The sequence below is a fragment of the Sturnira hondurensis genome, unplaced genomic scaffold (assembly GCF_014824575.4).
Source record: "Sturnira hondurensis isolate 20B ecotype Veracruz unplaced genomic scaffold, ASM1482457v3 Scaffold0004136, whole genome shotgun sequence".
NCBI classification, from domain to species: Eukaryota; Metazoa; Chordata; class Mammalia; order Chiroptera; family Phyllostomidae; genus Sturnira; species Sturnira hondurensis.
This window is the reverse complement of record NW_028076767.1, coordinates 30648517-30660584: the sequence shown is the minus strand read 5'-3', so window position 1 is coordinate 30660584 and position 12068 is coordinate 30648517. Positions and strand designations below refer to the sequence as shown.

Below are 12068 nucleotides of genomic sequence, written 5' to 3'. Positions count from 1 at the left end.
CCCTCGCCTCTCCCAGCCCTTTCATCCCTTGCTGAGTGACCTTGGGAGGCGACTCCCTTACCCTCAGTTTCTTCATGTTTGTGGGGGCACACAGCTCCCTCCAGAGAAGTGTGGGGGCCAAAAAGTATATGAAAATAGCCTGGGCGTGGAGACGCTCTGCGAACCAAAACTTGGGGGCCGGCCTTGCTCTCCCACCCACACCTCTCTGTCCACTTACCTGTTGGTCGTAATAATGGTGAACGACAGCTGGGAAGAGCCTTCAGGCAGAAACACAGCCAGGGGACAGGCAGGCGTGGAGCTGGTGAGGGCTGGCTGGGTTGCAGGAACAGCGAAGAGGCCAGAGCCTGGGGCCAAGTGAACGGGGAGGAGGGGTGGGAGGGGCGGGCAGGCCAGGGAGGGGTGTGGTCTTCTCCAGGTGAGCTGGGAACCACTTGAAAACCGCATCAGGAGCTGCAGCCTAGGCTGTGCTGCTGAGCAGGTGAGGCCCCTCGTGGGTCTCAGGCACCTCATCTGAGAGATGGGACTCATCAGATGCTTGCGTCAGAAACTCGCCCCAGCTCCATAGTGGGCGGGGCACAGTAGGGTCAAGGCTCTGAATTAGGTCTGGGGTTTGCATCCCAGCCCCGCCCTCCGGCAGAGGGAACCTGGTGAGGTGAGGAGGCCATGACGCCTGGCCTGGGGGCCTGCGGCCCACAGCTGGCACGAGTTTAGCATTCGGAGTGTGGCTGCCATGTGGCACCGCTAGCTAGACGCTCCTGTTATAATTATCCTTGTTTCGATTGTCATTGTTTTCAAGGGGCAGACCTGGGGCCCAGAGGTGACAGGGGAGGTTTTTGTGGAGTCTGGGTAAAATGTGTGGTCTCCAGCAAAGACCCCTGTAAACCATGGAGCGTATGTGAGAGGGCCATGGGCGCCCCCTCGAGGCCACACTAAGTCCTGGGGGGCCCGGGTGAATCTCCAGGCCTGGGAGGCCCTCAGCAAGTTAGCATCCCTCCTCACCCCCTGAGGAATGGAGAGAAGTGTTCAGTCTGGGGAGAGTTATCCTATGGTCCAGACACCAAACAGGAGTATTCGTCAGGTCAGCCCCCAAGTATTACTCTGGGCCCCGCTGTCTGGGGGGAGTGGAAGGCACCCTCATCTTTCAGGACTGAGGGGCCTCCCAGGGCCCAACTGGCCTCAGAAACAACGCCCTGTGCCCCTGCCCGCTGCAGAGAGAAACCCCAGCCAGAAGAAGGGCCGGAAAGACCGGCGCCTGCGCAAAGACAGGAAGATGGACCGCAAGCTGGATGTGAGGCCCCGCCCACCACAGGCCTGACCTGCCCCTGGATCGCCCTCCTGCCAGCCAGCCGGTTGCATCCCTCACCCTCTGCTTTCTGCTGCTGCTTTTCTTCTCTTTCCTTTTATCTTTCTTCCCCTCCCCCACCCCGTCTCTCTTTTCCCTATGTCCATCTCCTTTTTATCCTCTTTCATTTCCTGTATGTCTTCCATACCTATTTCCCTCTCCTTCGTCCTTTCTTCCTGTCCTCCCTCCCTTCCTCTTTCCCCTTTTCTTCTTGCTCACTTTCCTTTTTTCTGTCTGCCTTTCTTTTCTTTCCCTCCCATTCTTCTCCGTCCTTCATTCTCTCCCGCGCTCTCACACACACACACACACACACACACACACATTGAGAGACCAAATGCCTGTGCCCTGACCCCCAGCTACACTTTCTTATCTGCTCCTTAAAGAAAGTAAATATCTTTTTCTAGGCCTTTCCCTGACCTTGTCCTGACCCCACCTTTGCAGAAAAGGGGTTTCCAAGGGCAGCGTCAGAGCCTGACATAGGCAGGCCCCTTGAATACTGACCCCAGGGCTACCCCTGCCTTCCGCTCCAGCCAGTCCCTGAGGTCGTTTCCGAAGCCCTCAGCCACAGCTCCTCTCAGAAGCCTCTGGAAGAGGCTCTGGGGCCTCCCAGTGCCCAGCTGTCCATGGAGGAGCCACGATGGGGCCTCTGGCTGGACAACCAGCCCCGCACCTGCCTGTGGCGACAGAGTCCGCTGTCCTGGAAGCTGCCTGCTGCGGCTGCTTCACTGCCCTCCCTCTTCCCATGGGACTGTCCTCCCGTGTCCTTCAGGGATCCCAGCGCTGCATCGGGTGGGCAGTCATGCCTGGGGGAGCCCGCTCAGCCCACCGGAGGCCATCAGAGCTGAAAGGAACTTGGAGAATATCCAGGACGCTCCCCACCCTGGAGCCTCCTGCCATTGTATCCATTGGGAAACTGAGGCCTGGGAAAGAAGAGACATACCTAAGGTCACATGGGGAACCCGGGTACTGTGCCTTCCACTTGTTGGTTGCCCTGCTCAGCATATCCACAGCTGAAGAGGAGACTTCCGGGCCCTGGCAGGGGGCGGGGGGGCAGGGGTAATAAAGGAAGTTGTTGGGTCAGGAGCAAGAGAAGATGCCCCATCACTCACACCACCACTGAGCATTTGTGTTTCACTGTAAAACCCCACATGCTGCCGCCAGGAAGAACAGTGGGAGGAGTCTTAGGCTAGACCCAGCTTAGAAGTAGGTTTGTTCTCACGGCCTGTCACTCCACCACTGTGGTACCCCTTCCACCTTTGTTCCCCATATCCCCAGGAAGGGGCACTCTCAATTTGCACTGGCATCACTGGCTGGTCTGAACTCAGAGGGTTCAGCAGCTAACAGAGGAAGAATCTGAGAACTGAGGGGCCCTGGGGGGCCTGGGAGAGAAAGGTATCAGCAGTCTGGGGAAGGCTAAGGGTGATAAAATATCACTCCCCCACCCCAAGAGAGTGCTCAGTCTCAGGCCTCCCTCTGCTTGAAACATGGGGAACCCCTGACCCCCAAGGCTCACGCTCACTCTCACTCCCCCTCTCACCCCCTTGAGGACAGCTAGAGCCCGCCCTCCTCACCTGGCCAAACCACCTGCTTCTGTTCTGCAAAAAGTCTGCACCTCTGAAATGCTCTGTTGTTGTTTCAAGATCCCAACATTTTTTTTTAAATAAAGGAAAAAGAAAAAAGAAACTTGCAAATGCTTCTTGGGCATCCTGCTGATGAGTGTGGAGTAGCCGAATCTAACCCGTGTGGGTTGTCCGCACTGGAACGCTCAGGGCCTGGAGGGAGCTTCGCCCCGAGGACCCTCCACGTCCCTCTCAGGAAGAGGGCTTAGCCGGAAATGGAAGAGAGCCACACTGCACTCACCCACCCCCAGTGCCTTTTATCCCTGTGGTCAGAGGTGGCCCCAGGAACACATCTGTACTCTGCATGACATGCCTGCGGGGCCAAGGGACACTGAAGTGGTGTGACAATCTCACCGAGCCATCTAAATACCCTGCAGTGCTGGTGAAGGTGGCCTCAGCTTCAGGAGACACAGGTTCGAGTCCCACCGTGTCATCAGCAGTCTGTGGGGTCAAGGCTAAATCAGTTCCTTTTTCTGGGCCTCAGTTTCCCCATTTGATAGGTGAAGAGAAGGTGTGACTGCATTTAATCCATTGTCCAAATCCGGGAGGCCTGGCAGCATCCTCTGGGGTGCTTTTTAAAAATTCACACTTCAGGGTGCCACTCCAGACTTCCTAAACGTGAACAAGTTCAGGAGCAGACAACAAGAGCAAGGTGGTCTGGGACGAGTATTCCAGGTCAAGCTCAGCAGACAGGTGGCTCTTGCATGACCTCCAGCCCCAGAGGAGGGGGCCTAAACACAGACTGTTCTGATAAGTTTCAAATGCTGAAGTTTCTAAAACCCAGCATTCTAAGAGACCTAGATAGGAGTGAAAGTTTCCTTCCTGCAATGCCCGGGCTGGTTCTTTCCCTCAAGGAAACTGGTTCTCTGTCCCCAACTGGGATCTGTGGTCAAGGTTATTTTTTATGTTTCAAATTAGGAGACAGTTTGTTCCCGGCCTAAACCTCTCCTATAACCTTTGGACCTCAGATATTCCTTCTCCTCCAAATCCTTTCCAACCTCACCCTCTCCTACCTTCTCCCGAGGATTGACGCGTTTTATTGGGAAGGACAGCTTCCCAGGAAACTGCCTCTTACAGGTGAGGCTCAGAAGTAACTTCCGAAACCGGTGGGGCAACTAGGGAGGGGCCCGTGGGCGGAGCCCAGAGGGAGGTGCCAGCTGCCCGCCCCTCTAGTGCTATTCCAGTAGGAGAGAACAAAGGCTTGGCCCGAGCTGAGGGGTTCCTCCGGCCCCCATTCCATTGGGGCCACACCAGAGCCTTCTCTGCAACCCACTCCCCCCGCGACGCCCTTGCGTTCACTTGGTCCCCATCCCCGCACGACGCAGCACCACGGCCCCGCCTCTTGTTTCCACCTTCTGTCACTAGAGGGCGCCGCCCAACCAGAAACAAGGCAACGGCTGCGATTGGAGGTCATTTTCCTGGAAGAGGGAGGATGTGTCGGTTTTCTGTCCTAACAAGACTTGTGAAAAAGAGGGGAGGCTGCCTCCTGCCTCAGGCTGAACGATAAGAGTTGCATTCAGAGGAGGACCTGAGCCCCACATCCCTCAGCCAGGAACCCTCACTGTTCCTGGCCTCCTGCTATGACATCCGGGGGCCGGGCTGAGAACAGCACTATATTTCTCTGTTTTCACGTACAGTAAAATTTCACACTATCCTATGTGGTCCTTCTGACTCAAGAAATGTGCATTCTTATAATAACAAAAATAAGGGTAGCCGTAATAATGATTATGACAATGTCTTACAGGTATTAAGCACCTACTACGTGCCAGACGGCGCTAAGTGCTTTGGGGGCAGCGCTTCATTTCCTCTGCTTTCTTCTCCCCAGTAAAGATCATAATAACTCCCATTTGGCGGGCTTGTTTAAATGTGAGACCACTTTGACACCCTACCCCCTGCCACCCTCACAGAAACCCTGCAAGCTAACTCACAGAAGAGGAAACTGAGCCTCAAGTCTAAGTCATTCTGCCGCAGTCATCAGTCTCAATTATCCATCCATTGTATGCACATAAGAAAGTGCCTGCTGTATGCTTGGTGTCGTGCTGGGTGCTGAGGGTGACGACCCAGGCCTTGTCACTGGAGCTTTCCTCGGTCTGTAGACAAATCAATGACAATGGTGTGACAGGGCCTTCCACAGGGAAAAGGATCCAGGAGGAGCCGCAGCAAACCCATCTGCAGCTTACAGGGGCCCTGGGGGCTCCTCCTCTGGGACCCCAACGGGGCCAGGCTGAGAACAGAAGAATGAGCAGACGTTACTGAGTTGAGGGTAGGGGTTGGTCCCCAGCTACGGGACTCAGCATGTGCAAAGGCCTGGAGAAGAAGCTACTAATAGGGATGCCAGCCCCAGCATTTCTCAGTCTCCTGGGCTGTCAGACCCTGGAACACAGGGACACAACCCTGGGGACTGCTTGTCCCCCACCCTCACCCCCTGCATGGCTCCCAGACTCACCTCTACAGTCTTTCATGAAACCTGCCAGCCACAAGCTGAAATAGGTCACGCAGCCAAATCTGGGACTGAAGAAGTCACCCAGAAGGGGGACGTCCAGTCCCTGCTGCTCCAGCCCCCAATGTAGTCTTTCCAGCTGAGGCTCCAGCAGAGAGAAGCTGGCCTTACTCTGTCCTGTCGGAACCCCTGAGCCTCAGAACCCAGGAGGATAATAAAATGATTATTGTTTCATGCCTCTAAGGGTGTGTGTGGGGAGGTTGTTTCACAGCAATAGACAACCAGAACGGGGGTTAATAGTGGCACCACTCCTGGGTGGAGGGGCAGGGGAGTGAGGCAGATAAGAGCCAGGCGGGAAGGCCGCAGGTCCCACCTCCACACCGTCCAGCTCTGAGCCCATAGGCGAGATCTGGTACTTCTCTCCCTGTGCCTCAGTTCCCTCATCTGTGAAAGGGGCCAGTCAGAGGATCCCTCGTGGTGCCACTGTGAGGTTTACAGAAGTGAATCATGGAGAAGGGTTTAGACACACAGTGAGCGCTCCATACAAGATTTTCGTATTACATACATTTTATTCATCCACTCAACAAACATTTCTTAAGCACAAAGCCTGACCAGAAACTGTGCCAGGTACTTGATCTTAAACACTTAGATCCGTTCTCCCCAGAGCCCTCTGCAGTGGATTTTAGGAGTACTCCTACTTTTTACAGATGAAGAATCTGAGACTCAGGAAGTAGGTAGTGAGGTGAGAACTCCAAACCGGGCCCTGCCCCAGGGGTGGCTCCAGGCACAGGCGCCAGGGGCGCACCCCACCCCGCCCTGGGAGATGAGCGCGAATCACGTGGGGCAAATGCGTCCAGAGCCCCACGGCGGCCTTCCACTCGGCATCCGGGACAGGGACTCCAAGTGACTCTCACACACACCGGAGAAAAGGGTTCACCTCACTCAAATTAAATGACAATAAAGTCACCCAGCAATACCATTTTTTCACCTATCTGATTGGCAAGGAGCCAACATTTAAAACCAGGGGGCCTTGGGTGGGCGGTAGGTGGGCTGGTGCTTTCTCCGCCATTCCTAGGGAAGGGGTTTGGCCCAACCTCTGTGGAAGGCAGATTGACAAGATCTATCAAAATTACCATGTGCGTGTCCCCTAACCCAGAATTCCATTCTAGGGATCAGTCCTCGAAATAGGCTCGCCCACATGCAAAATAACAGGTGTGCATTACACACAGCTGTTCCCTGCAGGCTGCAAGTGATCACAAAAATACCGAAAACACCCTAAATGTCTATAGGAGCTGTGGTTACCTCCATCGTCCTGTAGGTTTCAGCTCTGACTCCGCTTCCTCCTGGAAGCCTTTCCTGATGACCCCCACGCTAGGCCAGGTGCCTTCCGTGTGAGCCCTGCACGGATAAGCCAGTGTTGCCCCTGACTCTGTGTGTCTGCCCTGCCCCTAGACTGGGAGTCCCATGAGGGCGAGGCCCAGGCGTGACTCATCTCGGGGTCCCAGTGGCCAATCCCAATCTGGTACAAGGGTGGCACACAGCTGAATGGATGAATGAATGGATGACCCCGGACTGGCTCTGGGCAGGAGTGGGAGCTGGTGTGACCTGTCAAGCAGTGGCCGCTGCCTGGGTATCCACCCGCTGCAGTGCAGCAGCACCCAGCCACCAGCCCCAGGCTCCAGCAAACGGCCTCCAGTCCGCTCATCGAACCCCAGTCTCCACTCCCTGCTCTCCCTTTGAGGTCCTGCCCCCGCTCCCACGCTGTGGCCGTGAGCACCCACATCCTCACAGCCTCGGTCTCTGTGGGCCCTGGAAACGGTCACCGAATTTATCAGCCTAGGTATGGTTTTCTTAAATATCAGCTTTATTGAAATATAATTTACTACAGCAAATAAAATTCATCCCTTTGAGATGTCAAGTTCGTTGCATTTTGACACACACATCTGTGTAACCACCACCACGATCATGACTGAGAACATTTCCATCACCCAAGAGGTTTTCCGGCCCCTGGGCAGTTGGCCACGCCCCCCCACCCCCCACCCTTGACAAACACCAATCAGGCTGCTCTCTTCCAGGTGGCTTGGCCTCTTCCAGAAGGTCACATAAGTGGGATCACATAGGAGGTGGCCTTTTGAGTCTGGTCTCTGACTGGACATCATGCCTTTGGGATTCCTCTACGTTTTTTGCACATATAAGTCAATAGTTCTTTCCTTTTTATTGGTGAATAGTAGTCCACTGTTTATCCACTCACCTGTTGGAAGACCCGTTTTTGATGGTTGGGGAAAAATTGCTATAAACATTTGTGTACAGGTTTTTTTACCCACAATTTTTGTTTCTCTTGGGTAAATACTTAGGATTAGGATTGCTGGGTCATAGGGTAATCACAGAGCAAACAGCCAACAGAACCCCAGCATATAGGAAAATAAGAGGCCAGAAATTGTAGCAGACACTGAAAAGCCAGACAGTAAGGAGACGGCTGCAGGACAATAAAGTCCCAGTGACCAGCCCAGAGACGGGCGGTGGCAGCCTTGGCTGCATCCGGTGCCAGGGCTACCACAAACTCTTTGGGAGCCGTGGGCCTGCTGCAGGGTCCTTGGGAGAGAGCTGGGTCATCTGCTCCCTCCCTCCCCGCCAAGCAGGGTGTGAGCAGCACTGGGAGAGACCTGGTTGCTTGAAGTTGCAGAGAGGGGAGTAAGGACAAACACGCAAACACCCAAGGGCCGCGACCACCCACAGAGTCTGTGGTTGCCGGTGTAAGAGAGTTGAGAGTCGCAGTGTCGGGCTCTGACCCCGATAGTCACCGGTCTGGCTGGAGAATTGGGCTGCACTGAGCGGCAGGCTTGAGTGGGAGGACTTCCTCAAAAAGTAAAACTGTTTGGGGGATTCTCCTGTGACAGCCGTTAGGCCTACTCCCCACCCAGCCAAGCAAAAGGCCCACATTCCCCCATAGCACTGGGAAGGGTTCCCGCCCAAGCCCTTGGGACCCAGGCACCCAGAGATGACCCCCAGGGAAAGAGTGCTCTGAAGAAGACCTGGATCCCCTGCGTGGGGCGCTGGGGAGAGGCGCCAGACTAGCTCTTGGGAGAGTGCTCGCAAGACTGGCTGAGTACACATCTCAAAGGGAGAAATGCCACACTAATTGCCCCTCAGCCTGCTGTTGCCAGCAAGACCAGAAAAACTGGTTTGGCCAGTTTGAAACCAACAAGAGGTGTTTTTTTTTTAAGTAATCTTTTATTTTTTTATTTTATTATTGTTTTATCTTTCAATACCTTTTCCTCTCTTTCCTTCTTTCTTGTTTTATTCCTTCTTCCTTTCTTTCCAGACTTATCTCTTCTTCCTCCCTTATCCTGCCTGCCTTTATTCCCCCACAAGTGGGACAAAAACTTGGAACTGTGAAAGGACCAGAGTTGGACCCAAAGAGGGGGCATCCCAGCAGTACAGAGAGATAAATTTCATTTTGCTATAGCAGAGAAACTACAAGTTACTGCATAGGTGCATTATTATTTTCTATTATTCTTACATCTTTCATTTTAATAGTATCTTTGTATTCCTCCTCTTTCTGTATAGTCTTCTTTGCCTTGACTGATTGTACTGTATCATTTGACAGGTTTCCCCTGTTCTCTCTTTCACAGGGTATTGCTAATTTACTGTCCTTCATGTCACTTGTGTTCCTTCAGCACACTACTCAAAGTCTTATACCCCCTATTCTTGTTATCCAGATCACATAGAGTCTGTCATATGATTGTTGCTCTAATATTGTTGTAAATAATGGCTAATCCATACAATTGTAAATGCTTCACAACACCCCTCCCAGATCTTAGCCCACTTCACAGTTTCCTAAACTCTATTACTGTAGTGGTTAACTCTATTCTCTCACACACTACATCTATTTACTAGCCTTTACTCTCACCTTACCTCAGAACCTGACCTCCCACAACCTCAGTGCTTTCTAGATCCAGCTCACAAGCCTTCCCTCCCCAACAAGAGACTTATCTTGTGTCCATCCTTTCTTAAAAGTGGCTAGTTGTGTTGAAGACTACAGTTAACACTATACATAGCCTAAAGATCTCCTATCTCTTCTCTACCATTTACAGCTGCTACTGTAAATATCACAGAATACTCTCCTGCTGTCATAAATCATTTTGCCTCCCCCTCCAACTGATCACAAAAAAAAGAGTAGGTGGGAACGGTGAACACCAGGACACCCACTGGAAGAGGAAACCCAACAACAAAGGAACCACCAACAGATAACAACAGAAGAAGGTGAAGGAGGGAGTGGAAACCACACAGACTTCAATCCAAGACCTATCTGGAAATACAACTAAAGAGTGGAGAAACTACCCAGCACAAACAACTGAACAAGAGCAAAAGAGAATCCTCAAAACCTTGTACACATGGAAGAAGCAGCTTCAACACAACCTGCCCTCACCAGTACAACAAATTAAAACATATGATGGACAAAGGGACCATCAGTTAACCAGCTGGTGGGAAGGACCCACAAAAGAAAGACACAAAAGCAATGAAAACCCAAAGACAAACACAGGGCCAACTTAAAGCACAGCCCAAGACCAGTGAGCTGGGGAAATCAAGGAGACTACATCACTGAATCTCACAGGTATTATACCGCAGAAGTTCACACCATAAACCTAGGAAGCCAGAACAAATCAACTTAAGAAGCTGAAGCTAACAAGAAGAGTCTCACAAACAATGGGAAGACAAAGAAACAATCCCCAAACAATAAGAAAGGAGGAAGCCTCAGAAAGAATGTTAGACGAAATAGAGGCAAGTCAACTATCAGATATTGAATTCAAAGCACTGATTATCAGGAAATTCAAAGAGCTCACAATGAGCTACCAGAAACTAGAGGCGAACTACAATGAACTCACCACAAACTATATCAACATGAAAAAGGAAATAGAAACTATCAGCAAGGGCCAAGAGGAAATGAAAAATACAATTTCTGAACTGAAGAACACAGTGGAGGGAATCGAAAGCAGGGTCGATGAAGCAGAAGATCAGATCAGCGAGCTGGAGGACAAAGTAGGAAAAAACACCCAGAAAGAGCGAGAAAAGGAAAAAAGGCTCAGAAAGAATGAAGAGGGATTAAGAGAAATGCAAGACAATATGAAATGTAATAATATCTGAATAATAGGGATGCCATAAGGAGAAGAAGAAGAGCAAGGGATAGAAAACCTATTTGAAAAAGTAATGAGGGAAAAACTTCCCTAATTTGACGAGAGAAAAAGTCACACAAATCCAGAAAACACAGACAGTCCCAATCAAGAGGAACCCAAAGAGGCCCACTTCAAGACACATCATCATTAAAATGGCAAAATTCCAAGACAAAGAGAGAACCTTAAAGGCAGCAAGGGAGAAAAAGGAACTAACATACAAGGGAGCCCCAATAAGGTTAGCTGCTGACTTCTCAATGGAAACACTCCAAGCAAGAAGAGAATGGTAAGAAATATTTCCAGTAATGAAAACCAGAGGCCTCCAACCAAGGCTACTTTACCCAGCAAGGCTCTCAATCAAGATAGAAGGCCAAATAAAGAGCTTCCAAGACAAAAGAAGTCTAAAAGAATACACCTCCACCAAACCAGCTCTGCAAGAGATGCTAAAAGGACTGCTTTAAGGAAAGGAAGGAAGAGAGAAACAGAGAGGAACACAAGTACAGAAATGGCAATAAATAAGTACCTGTCAATGATAACCTTAAACATAAATGGATTAAATGCTCCAATCAAAAGACATAGAATAGTTGAATGGATAAGAAAGCATGACCCACACATATGCTGCCCACAAGAGACCCACCTCAAGACAAAAGACCTACACAGACTAAAAGTGAAGGACTGGAAACAAATTCTCCAAGCAAATGGACAGGAAAAAAAGCTGGGGTAGCAATACTCATATCAGACAAAATAGACTTCAAAAAAGGGCTATAAAAAGAGACCCAGAAGGTCACTTCATCATACTCAGGGGAAGAATCCACCAAGAAGACATAAACATTGTAAATCTATGTGCACCCAGCATAGGAGCACCCAAATATATAAAGAAAATCTTAGAGGACTTCAAGAAAGATATTGACAACAACACAATCATAGTAGGGGATTTTAACACCCCACTGTCAAAAATGGACAGATTTTCCAAACAAAGTATCAGCAAAGTTACTGTGGCATTGAACAAAGCCCTAGATGAAATGGACTTAACTGATTTATGTATAGAGCCCTTCATCCCAAAGAAGCTAAATACACATTCTTTTCAAATGCACATGGAACATTTCCAAAGATAGACTACATAATAGGACACAAAACAAGCCTCAACAAATTCAAGAAAATTGAAATCATCCCAAGCATTTTCTCTCACCACAAGGGACTAAAACTGGAAACCAACCCCAAAGGAAAAAAACCAAAACACTCAAAATCGTGGAGATTGATTAGCATGCTATTAAACAATAAATGGGTCAAGAATGAAATTAGGGAAGAAATCAAAAAGTTTCTGGAAACAAGTGAAAATGAACTCACAACAACCCCAAACTTATGGGACACAGTGAAGGCAGTCTTGAGAGGGAAGTTCATAGCAATACAGGCCTACCTAAAGAAGATAGAAATATTTTAAGCCAACAACCTAACACTATGCCTGAAAGAACTCGAGGAACAACAATAAAGACAGC

General features: G+C 50.5%; 1 protein-coding gene across 2 annotated transcripts in view; it reads left to right on the top strand.

Annotated features, from left to right (window-relative positions):
• Nucleotides 1-1354, top strand: part of RSPO4 (R-spondin 4) — a 37107-nt gene extending 35753 nt beyond the window's left edge. For both annotated transcript variants that reach the window (XM_037044723.1, XM_037044722.1), the window contains one exon: nucleotides 1212-1354. In XM_037044723.1, coding sequence (XP_036900618.1) covers nucleotides 1212-1315 — 104 coding nt within the window. In that variant the 3' untranslated portion in view covers nucleotides 1316-1354. The remainder of the gene's footprint in view (nucleotides 1-1211) is intronic.
• Nucleotides 1355-12068: the final 10714 nt, after the last annotated feature.